The sequence below is a fragment of the Strigops habroptila genome, chromosome Z (assembly GCF_004027225.2).
Source record: "Strigops habroptila isolate Jane chromosome Z, bStrHab1.2.pri, whole genome shotgun sequence".
NCBI classification, from domain to species: Eukaryota; Metazoa; Chordata; class Aves; order Psittaciformes; family Psittacidae; genus Strigops; species Strigops habroptila.
This window is the reverse complement of record NC_044302.2, coordinates 5569998-5594246: the sequence shown is the minus strand read 5'-3', so window position 1 is coordinate 5594246 and position 24249 is coordinate 5569998. Positions and strand designations below refer to the sequence as shown.

Sequence of the window (24249 nt, the reverse complement as noted above, 5' to 3'; positions counted from 1 at the left end):
ATTCTGTATTTTTTGTACCAGCCTTTGCAGCAGAATTGTCTGCTAGAAATAAAAAAACTTAGAGTGAATTCCTGATTTAAGAAATAGGCATTTCATTATTTGTTTTCATACCACCTCAGTCAATATACATCAGTTATAAATTCATTCATTTACTGTTATTAGTTATAAAAAAATTTGAACCTCCATACTGAGAGGTCCGGTTCGAACTGTTCACATGTATTTAATCTCCAGCTATGTCTGTAGAAATATTACTAATATATTATAGTGTGGGATATCTTGCAGGAGAGACTTTAAAACATGTTCTTTTCAATGCTTACATTGTAGGTTTGTGTTGAGAAATATAAGAATATGTATAGATTGGGTTATTTTACTAATAGGAAAAATGTGACTTTTTTTCAACAAAGTCCCATTCCTACTCTTTAATTAAAATCATAATCTTAACATTGATAAAACTGTTTGCTCTATCCACTCTGTTTCAATAATACCTGCAGTTTGATACTGAGCAATTTATGTTTGTTTGCCCCTCCTTTTGGTTTTCAACAGAGATGAGTTGTTTCGGCAGCAGGTTAAAGGAAAAAATTGTCAACTTCTCTGTGCAACCAACTTAATATGATGCAAAATTCTACCCATTTCCTGACATTGGATGTTCTATTGCCATGTGAATCATACAATCATAGAATCATAGAATAGTATGGGTTAGAAAGGATCTTAAGACCATCTATTTCCAAACCCCCTGCCATGGGTAGGAACACCACACACTAAACTATGTCACCCAAGACTCTGTCCAGCTTGGCCTTGAACACTGCCAGGGATGGAGCATTTACCACTTCTTTGGGCAACCTCTTCCAGTGCCTCACTACCCTCACAGGGAAGAATTTCTTCCTTATATGTAACCTGAACTTCCCCTCTTTTAGTTTGAACCCATCACCCCTTGTCCTACTGTTACAGACCCTGATGAAAATTCCCTCTCCAGCATCCTTGTGGGCCCCCTTCAGATACTGGAAGGCTGCTCTGAGGTGTCCACACAGCTTCTCTTCTCCAGGCTGAACTTTCTCAGCCTGCCTCCATGCGGGAGGTGCTCCAGCCCCCTCCTCTGGACTTGCTGCAACAGCTCCATATCCTTGTTATATTGAGAATTTCTCCCATCTATGTCAAAAAGCTATGGCTCCTTATTGCTTATGTAGCTGTGTATGGCAGGTTAAGTAACTTTCTGACTTTCTCTGCAGACAACTTTATTTCCTCTGTGCCACCATATTCTGTTGTCCTTATGTGGTTCGTGCTCTACCCCCCACTCCCCAAAACCATCCTTTTGAATCTGATGTGGTCATTAAAGCCAGAGAAGTCTGCTGTGCTTCATATTGACCCTCAAATCAGGAATTAAGGTGGAGGTAAGGAGAGGGAATGTTAAAACTTCAGTTTAAAGATTAAAAGTAAAACTCAGGGAAGATTTGTCTCTGAATGGTTCACATCTACTCATTATTAACAAAGTTGTATGTATATGTGATGTAAGGCTTGAAGCTTACAACTTACAGGGTTGATCTTAGGCAGGATTATTCACAAAACCATGTAATTAATCTGTCATAGGAAAACATAGTACACCAAGTGCAATCTCCATTAAGTCAACAGGAGTCATTCCACCGACTTTAATGAGCTTTGGCTCTAGTCATAAATCTGCTATGAGGAGTGTCCAAATAAAAGTTTATTTGAGGGTGACCTTGATGTTAATTGTTAGTGCTTCCATGTTTTTTAATTGCCAGGAAAATGGAATGTATTAGTGGGACTATCATATCGTATAGCCCTTTCCATTGGATACTATTAGCATCAAGTTGATATATATACATAAAATAATAATTGTGTATAATGTTAGTGGACAGTCACAGTATGCTAGTTATATTTTGTGTCTATGAAACATGAAAAAAATATTCCTTTAGTTATTTTTAATGTTGTTTGTGCCTTCAGCTGAATCCCTGCAAAATTAATGTGGGGTGGGTTTTTTTGATGAAGTAGCTCTTTAGAGGATCTCAGAAGTTTCACACTTATTCAGTAGCTTTTAATCCCAGATTTTGTGTGTTGACTATAATTACTTTAAAATTATATCTCAGATTTGTAAATACCATAAGGCAGATTCTGTTCAGTCCTGTGATGTTTAATAAACTTAACATCTGCCAGAAAAGTTGACTCATCTGTATTCAATTAGAGGAAAAGTATGGTAAATATGTTAGAAGTATAAAGGGAAAGGTTTCCTTTAATATTTTTCTATTAAACAGAAAAATATCTGGTTTATTTGAAGGACATAATTACTATATCTTCTAGTGGTATGAAAATATGGGACAGAGAGTTGTGAGAGAGAAATTATTTTGGTTTAGTTTAATGGCTTTACCAGTTCCTTGTCACTGCTGGTAATTATTGTGTCCTTTTAGTTGGCATTCAGTGCATTAGGCTGTATTTAGGATCATTTTATTAATTGAAAATGTGTTTCAGAAAAATTGTGAATTAGATAAGTGACTTGATTAAGACTTAGTCTTTAAAATTATAAAATGAGAAAATAAGGTGATGGAAATTAATCTTGACTCTAGACAATCAAAAGATAAGACTCTAGTTTCCATTGTAACAGTACATGTTTAGAAGAATTAAGGGAGAGTGCAAAACCATTCTGCATTTGTATTATTTCTCTGTCATTTTACTGTTGTAGTACAGAACCACTGTTAAGGATGGTGACTTTTTCTTGCTCACACATAGTGAGTAAGAAACTCACACACTATCATAGTAGTGAAAGATAGCATCTGCCCAAAGAACTTTCAGACAAAACAGAGGCTGGGCAAAAGGAAAGAGTTATTATACCAAGTCTTTACTTCTATACATTTCTGCCCCAGATTTCTGCCTGTAAAATGGAGATACTCAATAAGTATATTAAAGATAAGTTATTCAGATACGGGATAATAGGGACCTTTTATCTTTCGCTGGTGGAGACCTAGCAATTTTGAAATTAAGGCTATTACACTTGGTTGGTTGATTTAACTCTGCTCCAAGCCATTTGCTTGATGGTGTATCTCTGAGCTCAACTTCAGGGACGCATGGAGTGGCATCTTGGAGGTCTTTTTGTGGCCTGCAGTTTGCCAGGTAGAGTTTTCTGACTTTGGTTCTCTCTAGAAAGGTAATAAGAAATTCAGCACATATCAGAATATACAAATAGATCTTTGCCTTTACCTTATGCTTATCTCCAACAGATTTCCTCTGGCCTTTGACACCCTGTTATTATCATTTCACATGCTCAATTTGTAGTCCCTTCTGATAATAGTGTGATTTACATGAGTGAAATATATTTTCCAAGAATATGTCTGTGAACTTGTAGTGTTATACTGGGATATGTGGAAGTCCTTTTAGCAGATGTCTCTCTCCCACTAGAGATCTACAGATGTGCTACACAGCTTTTATGCCAACTAAAGAGCATGAATTACACATTCTTGAATGCTTTTCCTGATGATTAAGCTTAATGCAATTTTAAAAATTACCTGAAAATAAAAATAGGGTTTAGAAGATTTTCTTTAACTTTTAACATGCTGTGACTTTTATTGTGGGATGACAACTACCTTAATTCACTGTAGCAATTCTTTTATTTAAAAAATGGCACACTAAGCATGTTTTTTCACTAAAAAGTTTCTTTTTAATTTTCAATATTTCATATCTGACACTGTGCTAAATGAGAACATGACTTAACAGCTGATATTGATTTGCACGTCATTTTTTCATTTCACTTTCCTATTCAAAAGGAATCAATGCTGACAAGTTAATGAACTCCAACTCCAACTACATAGATAAACCAAGAGGTAGGTTTAGTAGCTGCCTTGTTCTAACTATGAAAGGCTTTCCTTAGGCGACTGTTTCAGGTTCATGACAGGGAAACTGGAATGTTCTGTTCTTATAGTAACTGTCAACAAAGCCGACTATACGAAGAAATGAAATCATGCGGGGCTATTTATAGAAACCTTTTAGCAAGTCTAAATTAATTTATCCCAGTATATTTAAGTCTTTAATATTTACACGTGGAATACAATTACTTAAAATGAAAGTACGCTGAGCCCTAGGGCTCTACATTTATTTAGTAAGGGTTCATAAAACTATGCTGTATTATATCTTCTGGTTTTAAATTAACTTCTTGTATAAATTAGTAGCTTTGGTCAGTACTAGTGGAGATCAGGACTGCAGAACCACCTCTCAGCATATTTTTCACTAAACTTTTTAATCTTTTTGCCCCTTAAATAATGTCAGTGAATATATTTGGTATCTAAGAAGTTTTTCCTTTGTGTTTTATGTGGTTTTTTGTATATAGTATTCCAATTTCTGTTTTGCTGGCTTTTAACCAGCAATTTAGTGAATCTGATGCAATCAACCTTTTGGCTGGTGTCTTCTGCTGCTGGAAGTAATGATCTGGTCCAACACGGATCAGCATCAAAAAAAGCTGAAAATCTTATGGTCTGTTGCTTAGTCTTATGGGTAGGTTTTTTTATTTTTTTATTTTTTTTTCTCAAGAAAACGTGAAAGTTTCAGAAAGGAAACAGAAAGGAAGAACTGTAAAACAGGGTGAAATTGAGCTTTACATTAACTTTATGATGCCAATCTATAGTTTGTGCAATCTTGAAGTATTTCTTGTGTTTGTAAAGGATGAACAGACCATGGTTCTCTTCTGTGGTTTAGATTTACCTGAAAATAATTCCCAGTAGGGAATTTTCTCTGGGCACTTTCTGCATTACCAGCTGTGATAAAGATAGCTAATCTGATCACAGAATTTTGCCACCAAAGTCACTTGTAGACCTTTGGCATTAAAGACTTGTTTTCCAAATATCTGCATTGGGTTGCAAGACCATGCGGAAATGGAATGATGGAAGAAAGAGAAGCTGTAGATATTAGTTAGCCTGTGAAGTAAATTTCTGGGGTGACCTTAAAAGGCATGGAACAGTATGTTCCACTTCCCATCATAATTTCTCTTTTCAGAACAGGGTGGAGATGATTGTGGCGTGCTGCCTGAATTCCATATGCATGTCTTGCCAGGCGTTGCTCTGGCAATGGGAATAAACTGTTGCCTCTGAGGAATACACCAATGGTATTGACCAACCAGACAAAGTTCTGCCTGCACAGTACTGGAAGCCTGTTCTGCCTGTTCTGCCTCCCTGTCATGCTGCTGATGCTGACAGGCAAAGTCAAGGTGCACTGATTTATTGACTTTAGAGGGAGCTCTGGTTTTTCAGGAGGCAGCTAGTTGTGTAGCAGCAACATTTCTCCCTCATTTTTCTCCCTCTTACTTCCAAACAAACAGAACTCAAAACCAACTAAGATGCAGCAGCAATATTATTTATCAAGGACATCAAGATGAGAGGTTGAAAAGGATGTTTTGTCATTTTTTTCCCCAAAATCTGTATACTAGTCTTGCAAGTGGATATGCATGGGGACAAGTCTGACACAGGCTTCAGTTTTTTGTCACTTTAGTACTGTTCATATTTTCCTAACATGAGAAAAAGGTGAAATAACGAAAAGATTGATCTTTATTTCAAGATTAAAGTTTCAAAGGCTTAAGATTTGAACTTTACTTAAACCTTTTGAAGAAGTTTGAAAAGCTATTATGTAATCATATCTTTCGTTTCAGCTATAGTTAGAAACAACACTATCAACATAGCATAAAAATACTGGTTTTATCATGTTTCTATTTATATTGCAAGAGTAAATATCTCTCAGGACTTCTATCCAAAACTTGCAGGCTCAGGAAGTGTGATTATTCAAGATTAGTTTCAGACAAGCCTTGAAAAACCCTGTTGTTAGTTTTGTGCAAATGTAGATCTCTTCATATTTTTGAGGTGTAGACATATGTGACATGAGAAATAGGTTCACTTAAAAGTCTCTGCGTTTTTTTAAAGTTAATGCTCATTTCAGTGTATTTCTTGTATTTTCTTAGAAAGTTTAAACGCAACAGTTTTATTGCACTTTGTGGTATAAGAACACAAATTTAGCAAAACAGAACTAATCTACATGCTTTCATTATTTAATACAAAAGTTGAAGTGCTTGTGATACAGAGAAAAAGAAAAAGGGATGTGAAGGGGAAGACCTATCTAAGAGTGGTCTGGTTGTAATCCTTGCATCTGTGTAGCAAACAAAATAGTTTGAAACTGAAGATTTCAACTGAAGTTTCATGCAGATGTGGTGCCTGAAGAGGGACATAGCTCCCTGACACCTCAGTGAGATGTCACCAGAGGCCTGGTCCTGCTTCATTACCTAAATGTTCAGATCAGCATCTTTAATCTGAGCTCTTTCTTGTGCTTAACTGCTGTAAAGATTCTTAATAATGTTGACAAACTGTGTTTTCATACTGTCCTCTGAACATTTTGCTTTAGAAATAAAAGCCGAAGTTTTGAGGTCTACCTTAGTGGCTCTTCGCACTGGGTTTGCAGTCAGCTACAATGGGGTGGCTTTGAATAATCTCCCTGCCAAGGAATGCCTATCAACTCAAGGAGGTGGAAATAATTGGAAAAAATATTGTTAGAATTCAAAAAAGAATAATGGGAAGGAATATTTTTGTGCAAATTTTCTAGGAGAGAAACTGGGAAGACAGGTCAGGGACAGAGAGGAGCAGAGGTGGAGAGTCATAGTTAGGTAGAAGTTTTGGCAGGCAGAAGGGGTCATACAGAGCACTAAAACCGTAAAGAAAAATGGGGGAAGGGAAATGGGAACTCAGAAAAAAAAAAAGGAAAATAATGTAAGAAAAAAGAGCTATATCTATTCTTTCAGGTTTCCTCAAACTGTTCATGCCCCCTCTCTCTGTTTTACTTTCACTTTGTAGCCTGTAGCATGTGTCTCATAAAACTTTGCTAAGATTATAATGCAATACCTCAGCACCAATCTCTCTTGTTTATGTATCCATTAGTTCAAAGCCACAGACAGGCAATTTATTTGGTATGAAAAATGTCACTTATGGCACCCTCATTTGCATCTGAAAATTGATTTTTGTCACACTGGGATTTTAGGACAACCTTTTTTGGCAGCCAACATTGCCACAAAGCATAATAAAAATAATTATGTGACCACAAAAGCAGGTAAGGTTCACTGTAAGTTTTAAGTCTCTACAGAATTATAGCTGGCAAGGCATTATTGATGAGATTGTGAGATTACCTGGGGTAATCCTTCTTGATGGTTTGATATTGACACCTAAACTTCAAACATAGCTTGTGATTGCTAGCAAAGTGTATAACAACATAACGGTATTTGATTATGTTTAGTCAAATATTCCACCATGACAGCAGAATATTAAAATGTCGGTTGGACAGTGGATGAACTAGTAATTAAGACTTTTAAGGTGATAATTAACTGAGTGATGGGATGTTTTTTAAGAAAGTGCCGTAAACCACCTTTTGATGATCAGTTAAAATATGTCACCTACTTAGCATTTTTGCAAGTGCTGTTAATTCATTTTCCCTTTTCTGATGTATTTGCCACTTGGAGTCTGCCAAGTTTTTGTCTCTTCACTGGTGAAATGCTTAATGAACACAGGAAGATGCCATTGTCCATTGTGATACTGAAAAATCCTATTAATTATCAGTGTTAAGTTGCTCAAACACTTTCATTAGTTATTTTGGCAAAACAATTCCCCGGGGTGAGATATATTTATATAACAAATTCCTCTAAAGCCGAATCAACCGTAAATGGATTATGCAAACTTGTTTCCTTTCTTGTAGATAAATTGTTTTACAGCAGTGTTCATTATGAGAAAGTTCCTTGTCCACTGTAGTACTTTATCAGCACAGAATAATCTACAGCTCCAGTTTCAATGGTAAAAAGACACCATTCTTTAATATGAATGTAGCTTTTAATCTTAGTTCAGGATGTTGATTCTTTTCTTTCTTTCCTTTTTTTTTTCTTTTTTTTTTTTTTTTCTTTTTCCCTGCCTTCTTAAAAAGGCAGGCAAAGGGTAGCAATTTATAAGCTTGTATTCCTTAAACCAAATTTCTGTATACAGCTATGAAGGGAGCAATGTGTTATTAAAAATGGATGAGCATGATCTGACTGAGGTGCATGTTTGAGAAAGGAGGGAGGAAAAAAGTAATTTTTTGGTGTTTAAGAAATTCTTAAGTCTTTATGCAAACACTGAAAGTCTGCAATGGAGAACTTTGGTTTTATTGAAGACCAGTTTTGCTAAAACAAAAATTTATAACTTTGTTTACTAATCAAATTCATATTCACTGTTTGAATATTTCATTAATTACGCTTTGGCATTTGACTGAATATTGAGAGAAGTGTTTGGAATGTGACACCAGTTCTGGCTGGTTTTGTGGAATGCCTTTACTAGGATTTATAAGATTGGCCATTAAACAGTAAGCAAGGACTGTGCATACATAGTTCACATCACTCAATGTTGTTTCTGCTAGCAGAAGGATTTGGTCTTAATCATGGGTTAGTCATAGTTCACCCAGAACTATGCTTGTTTTAAACACTGGTGACACAAATATTTTGCAGTGATGGCAGTCTTCAGCTGCTAGTCACACTTGCTGTCACTTGGCAATCTCACTGGCACTAGTTTCTAACACTGCTGCTGGCTTGCAAGGGAGTACCACGGTAGTTAGTCAGAGACTTTACTTAATTAGTAGTGGGATGAGATGTAACTCTGCTGGCTGTAACAAGTGTCACTAAAAATCAAACTCAGTAACTTTATCTTCCAATGTCACATAATGATTCAGCAGAAAACTCAGATATACTTTCTTCTTTGGGAATGATTTTATTGTCCATCAGCCCTTGCAGTCTGGGTTTAAATATTTATGGGGGGTTGGGGGCAAAATGTTACTGTAGTTTTCTTAGTTTCCCTTCATTGTTTTAGCACTGTTTCTTTCTTCAGGGTTTGTTTGGTTTGTTTTTCATTACTTTGGCTATGTTTTGTATATAGGCTTTATAGTTTGTAGAAGTAGCCTGGATCTCGGTCTGAGAGTATGCTCAGTAACATAGTTTTACCATATATGGTTCTCTTCTACTGAAAGAAGCATCCTCTGCTCATAAAATTCTATATTTAGTTTTGAACCAGTGATTTTGCTTTTATAAACTGTTGCATACAATAGAAAAATCATTCCTCTCAGTGGAGAAACAGGCAAATACAAGTGCTTCCTTTACAGAAGCAAAAAGGTGTGAATTTCAATGTTTTTCATACTGATAGTAGCAGCAGAAATAACATTCTACTGTATTTCTATATAGTCTGCTATGAAATACTAGTGAATACTTTTTTCAACCTTGTGGAGTAAGACCTAGCTGTTATTATCAATACGAACAAGACTACTTGCTTCTCTTTCTTTTCTTGCTTAAATCTCTGAAAAAGGCAAATAATAATTTACTTGACTCTCCATGATTTTTTTTCTGATTTAACTACCTGTTCTTTAATCTACGAAAGTACTAATTCCTGGAAAGTACTAATCGGCAGAAGAGAAACCCATTTTTTCTATGTAGATAACTAGTAAAATAATTTATTACAGGTTCCATTTCATGCCATAGCAAGACTATCCAAGCCTCCATCTTGTTCTTTATTGTCTTCATGTTTCTGTGAATGATCTTTTCAGCCAAACAAGCTCCCTAGGCCATGCTCTCCACTGATTCCATGCAATTCCTTTTTTAAAATTTTGTTTGTTTGTTTGTTTGTTGTTTTTGCAATTTATGCCACTAGTTCTCCAAGTGGCACAAGCATTGCTTCCCCTGTCAAGTCATTCAGATTAGAGATAACCTTTTTGTTTTCATCTTGTGCTGTAAATGTAATAAATCAAATCCTTGCCAAAAGCAAGTTTTGATTTTTCTATCATGAAATTTGCATTTCATGCTCTGTTGCTTATTCATAGAAGCCATCCAATCTGAAAAGAAAAATAAATCCACATGACTTGTGTAACTAATACAGACAAATGTTTCTAAGCAACTGCCTGAGCAATCTGAAGATCAAAAATTACTCATCTGAGAAACTTGCGTATAATGGTAGATAATGTATTTGTTCTCAGATTTCGGGGTCTGTTAATGGAGAGTCTGTAAACTGAAACAGGACCAAAATGTATCAAATTATGAATGCTTCAATTTATTAACCTGTCTCTATTAGATAAGTTCAGCAAAATAAAGCTATTTTACTATGCTTCACTGTGAAATGGTCAGACAATAGCAACCAGAACCTTAAGTGCCATGCTAATAGTTTGTACTGTTATGTTCAGATACCAAAGGGAGTGGTGCAAAGAAAGTTGAATAACACAGAGAAAAATTAATTTTCTTACATTCCTTGGAAATTCTGTACTTCATAGAAGCAACATGCTGTGCACAATCTGATATACACAATGGGTCTTTGGTCACATTTTGAGGCAGAACATTTGTACTTGGCATGTGTGACAAGAACTGACAAATTCGTCTTACAAATTCATAAAGCCATTTAAATACAGTCCAGTCTGGGGCTAGCTGCATGATAGATAATTATAAAGAGAAGAGAGAGTTTGCTGATTTAGCTCAAGCTGTGAGAACTCAGGTTTTTGATTCTCGAATTGTCCTATTTAAATTCCGATATGTCAGAAAAGGCAGCAGACATCACAGGTCTGACTTTAATGACTTCAGTGACTTCGGGAGCAAGGCAATGCGTATAGATAAAAATAAAACATATCTGACAGAACTGAAAAAATATGAAATATGAACAAAAAAGTGAAGTGGAAATTAAGGGGTTGATATATTCTGTTTTGGTCAAAGCCCTGGTTTTTGGATGCATTTGAATGTATCACTTCATTCTGAAAAAGACACTGGATTAAAAATCAAGATACGTGAGCAAAATTTTTAAATCTGTGGGGTGTAAGTAAGTGCTAAAATAATATGATTCATTGGAAGGTCTCTGGAAACAATTAATAGAACAATACTGAATCTGTCTTCTCTGCCCCTTGTGAATGCTTTGACCGCTGACCTATTCAGTCACTCCTTTGTAGTCAATAAGGAGCTATGAAGTGCTCCAACACCGCCCTGACAGTTTTGAATGATTACTTCTTTTTAATAAACTTGGATGCTGCTTCCCAATGACTGGAAACCCAGAATAGGAAGTCCATGGCCAATGCTACAAAGACAAAGCAGTAAAAGTAGCAGTGGTGTGACCAAACAGGTGGCATGCAGGCTGGGAGTAAGGCTGGATCTCTTTTCTCTTGGTCAGGAATCTTCAATAAAACCTGTTTACTTGTGTGTAGGTGGTGACTATTCTCATCCCATGAGGACACTCAGTTAAAAGTCAACAGGTGTGAAGTAGGGAATATAAATAATTCTATCCTACTATATCTGCATGTTTTTAGGGTAAAATGCTCAGATCCAAATGTGAATTTTAAGGATACATGGTACTGAACTATCAGTGTCACATTTCATGTATTGTACTCCAGTTTCAGCAGTTATAATCCAGAAAAAAACCTTAAAACCATTGTAAACTGTACCTCCTGCCATTGTAGGCTCTTTTTCCTGAAGTATGTGGCAATTAATATTGTTAGCAGCTTGATGTTACAGCTCATGAATCATTGATCTGTTCCAGTATAGCAATTAATTTGTTCCGGATTCCTGACAGGTACATTCTTTGAATTTCCTGGATTAGACTTCATTGTCAGCATGTGATTAAGGAGAAATGTGAGAATCCATTGAGATCTCCAAGCCTATGTCTGAGTCTCCATCTTGCATGTTTCACTTTGCTTTTGGAAATGTTCTGCAAAAAAGCCGATCTTTGATTTCTCACCCTAAAATAGATACGGGAAAAGTCAAAACAATGTTGCTATTTCTAACTAGCATATTTTACAAGTTCTGCAGAAGTAAAATTTGAGTGAATGACTGGGGGTTTTTGAGTGTCTTGGTAGTTACACTTTTAAAAATTTGGTTTACTGCATGTAAATTTTTAGATACCTCTCATCTAAGTTAGAACTTCACCTGCATACTCTCTTCTCCAGTAATGGTATGTGGGTCATTGAGACTGTCCAGACTAAGGAAAGGTTTAGAATTTAGTTGGGTCGCTCTAATGGGGAATGAATAACACAGGGTATGTTCAAATCTTGTATTTTCATCTTTGACAAATACAGTTGGAGTCCACTACAACTCCTATACCACCCAGATAGATAGTAATTAGAAGCTGTCCACAAGACACTGCAACACTGTTTCTTTATTTTTATCACAGAATAGAATTAGGCTTCAGGTATCAGACAGTTACTCCCTGTTAATTTGTTTGTATTGAAGAGTAAAAATACAGCCCAAGTTGTGAAGTGGATTAATACACTACAATTTCAGCTCTGTGGACTCAGTTAATGCCTGTTAATTGATTTGTTCTGAGTAGCTGGACAAAGTGGTGAAGTGGATTAATGCACTAACATTTCAGCTCTTTCGACTAACTTACTTACAAATCTAGCTTGGTGAATGAGCAGTTTTGCTGTAGCCTGGATGTAAGCAGGCATTTTGTCTTCATCACTGACTACCATTTCATTTATCAGTCTGGCAGCTCCCGTATAGGAAAGCACAAGAAACCAGCTCTGTAGAGTACCACACATGCATAGTCAAGTCTAAGAGAATATATCCAGACTGTTGTACAGATCTATAATCTAAATATAATGCATTCCTGCTTTGCAGTCATATATAACTTATTATTTTTGCTAGGAGTTAATACGGCCCTAATCTAATAGGAAGGAGGAAGGATGTGGTGCAGGCACATAAGTGCCACGTTACATTCCATTCATGCAAGAGGGTACCAATACTAATGGAAAGAAAAGTATTGAAACTCCCTCCCAGTTACTCTGTACTTGATTACTGCAACAAGAAACACACTTCTCAGACTCTTAATAAAAGGGGTCTTCTTTTTCAGCATGAGGTAACTGGCAAATTTAGTGCTGGTTTTTGTTTGTTTTTTTTTTACAATACCCATGCCCAGGTCTCCTATATGTAATCTCTGCTGTGCAAAGAATATAATTCATCTGGGTATGTCCAACTGACTTCACATACACAGTGCAGGTTGCCAAAATGCATGGGGTAGGGTTGTAGGACACACAGTCCATGTCTGCGTAGTGATCCTCTCCACAGCCTCCCCTGGGTTTTGTGAAATCTCAGGCCAAAGGCTAAATTCCTCATTCCCACATGAGAATTTTATAGCATGGGAAAATAAGAGGTCTTTCTGGACAGTCAAGGTTAGTGATGTATTGTGAGAGAAAGAAGAGATAATGTTTAATGTGCGTATCAGTCCAACATGACAAGAATTAATTCTCATTTTAAATAAAGATCTGTTCTTATTTAAAGTGAGAAGCAATGACCTGGAAGTTTTGGAACCCATGGGTCTGCTGGTAGCTTAAGGGTCTTCTCTTTCTGCTGTCCTGCTTCTTGAATTGGTGCTTTCACCAATGCCACTGCTGTGATTTGGCAGAATTTATACATTCCTTGAATTGCCTTGGCTGGCTGCACATTGAGAAGATGGCTGGGAAGGGCAGAACAGGGTCCTGGGTATGTTCTGGTGGGATTTCGCCAGCTGTAGACCGATCTAAGGCATGTACAAATCTATCATCTGGGCTGTGGTATTTTGTGCATCTCATGTCAGCTTCCAATGAGAAAATCAGAGTTCAAAATATGATATTACAAGGAATTGCTGTTACTTTTCTTGTCTTGAATAAGTTGAAGGAGCTGCACCAAAAGTGTTCCGAAAGGTACTAGGATTTCAGAAATTTTGACACTGGCTTTGCTTTTGGTAGGGGAATGGAACTGGTTATCTGTTAAAGATGGGTGAAATAGGGAAGCTTTGGGGTGGTAATGCCAAGACAGATTTTGCTAAAAAAAAAAAAAAAAGAAAAAGGATGGGAGGGGCATAAGAATGTATAAAAAGTAGGTATTTCTGGAAACAAAAATGCAAATTTGAGATTACTTCAGTTTAGGTAAAATTGTATCAATCACCAGCATTCAAGAGATCAAATTCAAAATGAATGTAATGAATGTTAAGGAATAAATGTTTTCTGAAAAAAAAAGAAGTCTGGTAGAATTACACTGAGACCTGGATTAAGAGAAAGAGATGTTACTTTTTAATGCAAGAGGTGCATGGGAGGAACAGCAGGATCACGCAGTGTTTAGAGAAGAATGGCAAGGTAAATAATGTTTGGAATTAGAATTTACAAGGGTGTGTAGTGACACGACAAGGGGAATGATTTTAAATTGAAATCAAGTAGATTTAGATAAAATGTTAGGAAGTTGTTCTTCACTGTGAGTGAGACACTGGCACAGGGTGCCCAGAGAAGCTGTGGCTGCCCGATCCCTGGCAGTGTTCAAGGCCAGGTTGGATGGGGCTTGGAGGAACCTGGTCTAGTGGAAGGTGTCCCTGACTATGGCGGGGAGGTGGAACTGGATGACCTTAAGGTCCCTTCCAACTCAAACCATTCTCTGATTCTATAAGATGAGGGCTTGTTTTGTTGAAGAAATGGACATGATGAAGAAACTGAGGCATAACATGGAATACGTGGCAATAGAGCTTCAAAAAATTGTTGAGGAGCTGGACTGAGAAGGTTTTAATTGTTATCACAGCTGTGGACCTTACAAGGGGTAGGAAGAAGCATGTTTTATTCATCCATTCAGAGACGGGATGAGGACTGCAGCTACTAGTTCTATTAAAGGGTACACATGACTTTATTACTTCAGGGTATCATGAAATTTCTCTTGTGCAGCACTGATACAGTGCAATGAATTCCATAGAACTTCAGCAATCCAGAACACAGACCTAAACCATGTTCGTTTTCTGTATACTCATAGCTGGCTGCTCTGCAGCAAGGCATAGAAAGTTTTTTTTTCCAAAGTAGGGCAACTTCTGCTATGAACACGATTTATTTTACATACGAATTTTTTTTTTTACTAGAAATTGTCCTTGTATCCCAGCAGTGAAACATGGAACACCTTGTTCATGGCTGCTTGTGTTTTCCACATTTGGAGTTGTCAATTGTCTGCTACTGATCCATACATATTGTTATATACATATGTTACATACATTGTTGCATACATTGTTACATACATTGTTACATACATACATACATATGGTCCATACACACTGGTTACTACCCCCCAAAAGGGTTCATCTTTGATTCATTTATTATGCCTTAACATTGACATATGTGTTGTATGTGTTCTTCCCCCTTCTCACTCAGGAAATCAGGGTGTTTTCTACATGTGTGAAGCTTGCTGGGGGTTAAAGGGAAGCTCTCACATTTTGAGTTCCTCCAATATAAATGAAGAAAGGAATCCACTCAGTGGACTCAGTAGGAATATTAAGAGTAAGAAGCTAAGGCTTTGTGTCCATGCTGTGCAATGAATTTTCCATGTAGCTTTGGTTAAGCCTCAAAGGGATAAGATTTGTGAAAGGTTTTGCTTCAGAACTCCGCTATGCGTCTGGTACTATTTTCAATAGCAGCCTGGTATCTGACCCAATGGAACACGTTGTTGTTTAAAGGAAAAAGGAAAAAAACAAAAACCACCAACTGTTTCCAAGGTAATTTTTCGTTACAGGACACTTTTCTAAGTCTGTCTGCCTTGGCAATTGCATCAGCAAGTACTTTCCTTATTTATGCTACATTTACCTAAGGTGCTGAAAGTCTGGGGACATCTTTAAGAATTTTGATTTTTTTCTGGCGCGCTGTAAAAGCAGTCTTTTGTTTGCAAAGGCCATTTTTGTTTGCTTTGCAACCAGTGTAAGCACAGTAGAGATGGGGAGAATGATATTTTTAATGGTAATAAATGATGTGTTGTTAGCGCATCCTGGTGAAGACAGAGACATAAGGTCAGCCACTGTCTTTAAGCCCGTATTTGCAATGCTGTTTGACAGATGCAGTCAGTCAGAGCATTTTTGGTTGTGTATAAGGGATACATCATTATATTTAATGAGCAGTGTGGAACCAATATGAGACTTCCTGAAAGAGGGGATGATTCACATATGGTTCAAATGAAAATAACACTCACTAAATGATGACAAGAAAAGTCTGAAACGTTAATTTGAAAAAAGAATAGGCTTTTGGTTGTCATTTCTATATTATTCTCAGAACAGGTAACTCCCGTGGTTAATGTGTATGGAAGGAAAGTTAATGGCATTTAGTCCATTATCATCTTAGAAAAACCTTTCCCTGACACAGAATAAGTCAGGTGTGAAGATTAATGAAACTTAGAATAGAAAGAGGACTTTTCCATCACAAAAGATACTGCAGAAGTTCAGGGCAATAACGGAATGTATCATTTCTGAAAGCAAAAGTTCAGATTTGTCTCCATGATAGCTGACATTTTGTCATATATGCATTACAAAAATACTTTAAAATAAATTAGCATTAAAATAGTCATGATTTGCACATGACCAAATAATTTTAAAAATAATAATTCTTTTTTTCCTAATATGTTCTTGACTCCCCTAAAGATAAAGGCAACCTCCATCCTATATACCTATAGCACAGCTAGATGAACTGCATAGAAGCAAAGCTGTAGTCTGAGATGACCAAGTGTATATGAAGTTAATGGGTGTATTGGTTAGGCAGTGTACGTATCTGTCTCTTTATTTATGTAACAATTATAGTAGTAGAAACACCCAGCCTAATTAAATCAAGTTCCAGCAACATTTTCCATTACCCAGATGTTATATCTGACTATGCTTCATAAGCCTAGAAGCTTATGTTCTCTGAAATACCTTATTCCCCTCAGCATGCTGGATTTTAGCTGTATTTGTTGTTCTAAAGTATACTTTAGGGTGACATTTACAGCATTGAGGACAGCCTACTTTTGAGCAGATGTTTGTGAATATGCCATTGACCTTTATAATTCTTAATTTTATTCACTGAGTTAATTATTTGTTTAAACAGTTTTTCTCTAACTTACAAGTAAAGTTCCAGTACATTTCTTAGATTTTCATAGTATTAACAACATGAGAAGGTATTTTCCTCTTTTGACACATTTTAGAAAAAATTTGCTATTAATACTTCTGATGATAACAGTATTCTGATGATAGAAACAACACAGACAAAACAACTAAGTATTGCAGCACAATTGTGAAATTTCAGCTGAGAATTATATAAAAATTATTTCTTCTTAAATTGATCTGCATGAAGTCTTAGTTTTTCAGTTTTATGTAGTGATGTTATATTGTAGGAAGACCAACATACTGCTGAATATCATGTCCCATTTGCTATTTCAGAGGAATTTTGCTTGCAACAAACGTCCAATTAATTTAGTTTATTTTTTGATTTTGGGTCTGACACCGGTTTATACCATCAAGCTTAGTGTATAAAAACAAGTAAATAGTGTGAAACTCAACCAGTTCTCTGGCCACCATAGTGGATTGTAGATTGCCACTCCAGTGAGGTTTCAAGCACTTATCGTGACAAATCAATACCAATATTCAGCCACCTTATTCCCATGACAAGTCCTAATGAAATTTTCTTTGCTAAGAGTAATGGTGCCTGCTACTGGGTAGTGACTAGGCCATTCATTCAAATAATCAAGTACTGCAAAGTTCCCAAGAACCCCTCGTAAAAAATAAGAAAAAAACCAAAACAGGGTGGAGAGTTCTCAAGGGATCTGGGGAAACTGCAACTTGCATAGCATCATAGTTTGGGCAAACTGGCATCTTTCAATAGCAGCCTAACTTAGATGCTCAGAAAAACGAAGAGGCTGTGTTTGTTGCTTGCGTAGTGTGAATAGAGAATTAAGCTTTATTGACAGTGAATCAGCATATTGGGTGCTGAACTGTTGCTGTACTGATTCCACATCTAGAAAGGGAATTTAATGAAGTCAAAGATAAGGTGCAAAAACTGTTTACAAAATGGCGGACAATGAAATGATAGTTGGATTCTGATCAGCTAACGCACTGCCTATGAAAATAGCAGCTGAAAGATAGCGATCACAGAGGTGATATTGCAGCTAAATAGCAAAGATAAAGAAATGGTAGGATTTCTCTCCTAGCCTTTTGTCTTATTAAAAAAAAAAAAAATCAGAAATCTAGAATTTTTATTTTTGGTGCACTTTTCTTAAGAAAGCATATATTCATTACAATATATATACATTTTAGATTTTAAATTTTGCCTGTGGTTGATGTTTCTGAACATGAGGTTACTCTGTTATACAAAGCAGCAGGCATGAGCCAAGCAAATGGTAATCACAGCCATAAGCTCCCTGGGTGCTGGTTCAATACCACCCATCTGGGACATGCCATTCTAAGCTTTCCAGACTCCTGGGGCATAAATACTTGTCTGGAGTTGTGGCTGCTACAAAGACACAGTAAGTACTGTAGCCTTTGATCAGCTAATTCCAGCAAAGGTGACTGAAAACCCCTTTGTGGGTTGCTTCTTCAAGAAATTAAATAAGTGTATTCAATAAGGATTATTATATATGCAATATATCCACCATAAATGAGAATCTTTTCAGTGTTTTAACTGTTGAATCGCGTGCTAAGCTTACATAGAAGTATGGATTCCTTGACTTCTGTCTTATATACTGGTTGAAGATTAAACAGTCAGTTGCAGGTGCTTGAAATCAAGCAAAATGTTCTTTCTTTTTCCCTGTTCTTTAGAAAAGGGGAAATCATTATGGTAACCATAACAGCAGTGAATTATTAAATGTGTTGGTGAAGTACTCTTGACCTTGTCTTTCTTTCTCTTTACCTGCATTCCACAGTGATGTTTTTGGCTGCTCATTTAATCAGTTGCATTGCTGTTAGACACCAGGGGATGAGGAGAAAGTGAGAAATCATAATGAAGAAATCATTATTTAAATAACAGTAGTAAGATTTGAAGAATAAACACTGTGAAACATACTCAGAGAAGTGCTTACGTTTCTGTTCCCAGTCTGCAGAAACTTTCCTCTCCATGCAACAAATTGAGCTTTAGAAACAAACCCAAACAAATAATACTATTTTGACTTTTTTTTTCATTCCAAAGTCCTTCTCAGAAACATGGACCTGAATGCTTTAAGTGTTACCACCCTGCTTTTGTTTAGAATTTCACTTCTTTGTATTAATGACTGCAGTGTTGACCACTGAATATAATTTGGTTTTTACTTCCATTTGTGGATCTTCGGAGAAAGTGTGAGGATAACCTGTCATAAGAAAGTGATGAATTAATTGCTTATGGGTCTATGACTACCAAAATCTGGAGAGCTAGGTATTGAGCAATCTGAAAATTCCTTTTACTCCTCAAATTAGTAAGGAAAGAAAAATGGAACATTGAAGGTCAGGTTGGATGGGGCTCTGAAGCACCTGATCTAGTTGAAAATGTCCCTGCTCATTCCAGGGGCATTGGACTAGGTGAACTCTAAAGGTCCATTCCAATCCAGACCACAGGGAGACATAAATCTGAAGTCTTGCCCATTTCCAAAGAGCCTGCATCTGGGAGTTCTTTGCATTTTCACGAGCTGAAGGGCAACCATGAAGGTAGGAGTTAGCACAAGTGAAAACTGCAATGAGTTGAGCACTGCTGCTGCTGAGCTAGAGAACTGATTGACAGATCCTTTTAGACACACTGGTAGTCACTTTTACTCTCCTTACAAATGTCATAGACACATGCCAACTACACTGTCTGCTGTGTTTACAGTGAAAGTGATTTTGAAAGCTTACTGCTGGGTGCATTTGCCTTTGGAAAGAATTCAGCTCTTTCCTTTTTATTTGACACTTCAAATGTTTTTATCTTGAACTTTCTCATGAATTTTTATTAAGGAAAATTCCTTTGGGAGAGGAATTGAAAGACAAAAATAGGGACCCAAGTGGCCTGCAGACTGAAAGATTAGAGAGAAGTGGCAAAGCCTTTGGGAGAGATGGGAACTCTGTTATCAGGATGAGCCTCAAGAAGTTATGAAAATTGGCAAAATAGTGAGAAGGGATTCTCTGCATGGTTCCCACTGCTCTTTGACTTTACCACGACTAAAGCTAACTGCTGAAAATCTGAGTTTCCCTTGCTACTGTTTGTTGTCAACTTTGAAGAGGGATGCTAAAGCTAGTAGAGCAGTGTTCTGGTGATGATAGGCTCATTACGTGGGAGACACTCATCTTGATAGCAGCAGGGGCAGCCTGTGGATTTCTTGACTGATGGATATCCAGATCATGCCACCAAGAAAGCTCATTCAACTTTGCAATTTTATAAAAATACAGCCAAGGGATGGAGCTCTCCTTTTGTAATAAAGTAGCAGCTGTTAAAAGAGCAACATGGATTCCAGAACTGACTGAGAAGCTTAGGTTTTCAGAGCTTCTGAATTAAGAGCGCAGAGAAAAGTGTTATCTATAGGATGTAACTACCTTATTGGAATTAGGCATTTAATTTAACTTATAATTTCTTTTGTAAAACTGTCACAACAACCTGAATGAATAGCAGTGATTTAAATCTTTTAGTTTCATAATTCCCAGCACATTACAGATTTGTGCCTTGTGTTTGTTGTAGTGGTAAAATTTTTTGTTTATTTGGTTTTGTTTTGTTTTCCAAAAACGGGCCTGGATCAAGGGAATTGCTCTGGGAGTAATGGAGAGGTTGTTCTGACCTTGGTAGTAACTGTGCTTGGAGAAGAGAGTTGTAAGCAAAGGAAGAGGGTGGTCTCTGGGAAAATGCAGCTCATGCAGAGAGAGCACTGAGAGGATCAGAGAGCAGAAGGGAAGAGAATGCAAAGGTGTGATGGGCAGAGTTTTCTAGGGGTCAGAGGCCAATGTGAAGAGCTTGCTGTAGCTCATAAAGTGCTGAATTGCCTGAAGCTCAGTTAGAACTAAATACTCCAGAAAATGGAGCAGAAAAAGGAAAGCTTGTGTTTAAACCATTTTTACTTTTGTTGTTTCTGATACAATAGCATGAAGTTTTGTTTAAGGAAAAAAAAACAACCAAGCATACCAAAACAAAACAAAAAAACCCGCCACCCCGAAATCAAAACACCCAACTCAAAAAAAGCCTACTAGTTGATATTCTAACCTACACCTTGGTTTTGGTGTCTATTTTTATTTTTACATTACAAGTTTTTGGTGTTTATAGAGAGTTCATTAACTGGGGACAGTCTCAGCAAATTCACCTGTAAATTCTGTGGGATTAAAAGCCTGGACTGAGAAGCAACCAAGGGTAGATGCAACTTGAGATGTGAAAGACTTTTGAAGTGTGGCTTTTTACAGATGTCATACAGGTATTCGAGGTAAGCGACACCTTGTTTAAGATTTATGATTTAAGCAGTTGTCAGGTTAGGGTGGTAGCCACGCTTGCTTAGGTTTAAAAGTAGCCTACAGGAACACAAAATGAACATGGTCTGTTGACTGTCACTGTAGTAAGAGCAGTAACCTGACAGATTTAAATAAATAGTTTGATATGTTATCACTAGTTTCTGGAAAACATATAATACAAAACTTGGAATCTGGCAGTTCATGTTAATTTTGCTTAAAGATGCAGGGAATGGAAATAAAAACTGAATATTTGAAAATTTTTGTAATTGTTCGTTTTCGTTTTTAGGAAATCCTCAAGATAGAAAGCAACCTTGGATTTCCAAGACAAAAAAGGGCTATTTTGGCTTCTCCAGTATTAGTTCCTGAAAATCAAAGAGGACCATTCCCTAAATCTGTTGGCAAGGTAAGTCAGCAAAGAACAGGTTTGAAGTTTGATATCAATTAATTGATATATTTGTCTTAAAATTTTGCAATGCCTATCATGTTGGCAGTAATATCCCATAAAACAATAAGAAACATGAAAGTGAACAGAGAAGACTGTTTTTCTGTCTCTATTATGTAGACAGCTAAAAATGGCTTTGTGTTCATGGCAAACATTAAAAGCATACATTGTGGTAAAAAGCATTAATCAGAGATATATGTTTTCATTCAGCTGCTTTCTTCAGTAGGGGTTGCTACCTACCTGCGTATCTGTGTGTTAGACTGGGCTGAAGTCTAGGCCAGGAATGTTATGAAGAATATCCTACTGCATAGTGTGAATTATCTTGTTTCTATTCTCAAGACCTAGAAAAAATTCATAAGGTATTATGTGTAAAAACATCTTTATTTAATTCCTTCGTTAATTTCTAGTGTCCAAAGACAAAATAAGTCTTTGTAGATGTTTTCAGTTTTATTTTTTGTTGTTTGCAAAGGTCTGACATAGAAGTGGGAAGTTTTTTCTTGTGTTTGCAGGCAACCAAATAAATGACAGTCCTATCAGCCACTTTTCCAGAACTTCAGATAAACAGCTCGTATATACAAGATAATTAAAACTATAATACCAGTAGTTGTTCGAATGGCCATTTAGGCATCAAAAATTATAAGTACATTAATATATTTTTCATGATGGAGGTTTTAAAGCAGAGGCTCTTACGCATTGCTCTGACTTCAGTAGGTGTATTAATGACGTGACAGCTATACAGCTGTGGAGTCTGTTCCTGATTCCCACCTGTATGATCACTGGAGTTAAATGCACAGCTTGAGAGCAGAATTTTAGTCTACAGTAAACGTGTAACTTCTCCAGCTGACACCTAAGCAGTTACTTTAATAATTGGGAAAGTTTTTTTTCCTGTCAGTAAAAAAAAAAAAAAAAAAAAAAAAGTAAAGATTTCATTTTCTCCCCTTTACCCATCAAAAATTTATACCAATCTGATAAATTTCAGTAAGTTTTTCTATCTTTCTGAAGTAATTTTTTAATGTGTCCTAAACTTTCTAAAGCTATTTCTGAACTTTTCACTTCATGTTTCAGTGTTTGAGAATTAACAATCAATAACTAAACTTTTGGCTAATACATTAATAAGTTAACATAAATAGTTAACTTTTAAGACTTCTGTTTTGCAGTGTTATCTCAGTGAGAAGATTAAATAGCAAATTATAGTCTTTCTTCTTTTTGTTATGGATTTATTTATCCCTACCCCCTTCCACTACATTTATTTCCTTTTCCACATGAATTTCCTTTCAACTTGCTGTCTCTGGTCTGTTGTAATCACTGTAAAGGTACATTGCAGAAGTATTTAATAACGGTGGTGTCTATAGTGTTTTGGGGAAGAGAGAAAACACAGAGAGAATGGATAATTCGCATGTTGTGATAGAATTTAAAAAATGAGAAGGAAGAACAAAGGAAAGCAGATTATGGATCAAAGTTTTGTCATGTAACTTCCAACAGCTGGGGTGGAGGACTCATGTCAGTTTGTTGTGATGGCATCAGTAGAATTTAGTTCATACTGCAGGGGCTTGCAAGGACTCACAAGGTGGGGAGCAAGAGGGGAACAACCACACATCTTCCTGTGAGAAAAATAATTCCAACTTTTGTATTCCTTTCATCTTTTTTACTGCAATGTTTCATTTTTTGCTTATCAGGAATGTGAAGTTTTCCTAACTGAGTCAAATGTAGGATAGTGATAATTTCAGATGTGACTTGTTCTGTTTGATACCATCATGTGGTTTGGTTTGGATGTCCATATAAAAGTTAAGTTTCCAGTTGCACTGTGAGTGTGTTATTTTCCCTTTCTTTAGTAGATTACCAATGTAGTTTATTCATCTGTCCTGACGTGCCTCTAGTTTTCCAACCCATGCTACATTGCCTGGAAATGCACAAGGTTGGTTGGAAGTGATTGCAGCAGCCATCAACAGTTGAACTGCTTATTAGTACTTAAATGGGAGCAGGGCATATGCAAAAATAGGAGAGCAGGGGAGAAGAAATAATACAGCTTCATTTCACAATTAGAAAACAATAGCATAAACAAAAATACATGGGGATTTTGGAGGACTTCATTAAGGTTTGGTAATATAAAGCAGGAAGCAGCTATTGCACTGGACAAATGAAAAAATTGGTTTGCTTTAATTAATTACAAAACTTCAAATTAGTATTTAGCCTAGCAAGGAAATACATGTGTAGAGGTTGCTCTTTGTGCTGTTGCTGGCTTTCTGGCACACCCACTTAGGAATTAGTTTATTGCCCTGCCACTTCCACACCCTTTATTAGGGAATCTCTTAATTAAATAACTATCATAGACATGCTGTGATTGTAGACAGAGAAATCTCACCTTTTAGCAGAACTTAAGCTTTTGCATTTTTTCCTTCATTCCTGAGGCAAACCAGTGAGATTAAAATACTTTAATAAAATATTGGTAATATGGGCCTTTGACCAGATGGCCCAGGCTACAGCTGTTGATTGTTATTGATGTGTTTTGTTTAGCTCTTGCTGATACAGCACAGGGATATGATATTCAATTTTTAGTCTCCCTCCATCTTACTTTTCTGGTTTACTTATCCACATCAAGTAAAATTAAATACAAAACAGTGGGATGCAGGT

The 24249-nt window shown here is 36.5% G+C and overlaps 1 protein-coding gene and 1 long non-coding RNA gene across 7 annotated transcripts in view; one reads left to right on the top strand and one right to left on the bottom strand.

Annotated features, from left to right (window-relative positions):
* CDH13 (cadherin 13) overlaps nucleotides 1–24249 on the top strand; it is a 509619-nt gene that overhangs the window by 175049 nt on the left and 310321 nt on the right. For all 6 annotated transcript variants that reach the window (XM_030469853.1, XM_030469854.1, XM_030469852.1 and 3 more), the window contains exon 4: nucleotides 21463–21579. In XM_030469853.1, the coding sequence (XP_030325713.1) occupies nucleotides 21463–21579 (117 nt within the window). The remainder of the gene's footprint in view (nucleotides 1–21462; nucleotides 21580–24249) is intronic.
* On the bottom strand, nucleotides 877–23222 carry LOC115600647. Its single transcript, XR_003989094.1, has 3 exons — nucleotides 23212–23222; nucleotides 16202–16209; nucleotides 877–1011 (listed from the first exon to the last, which is right to left on the bottom strand). It is a non-coding gene; the product is annotated as an uncharacterized LOC115600647 (long non-coding RNA).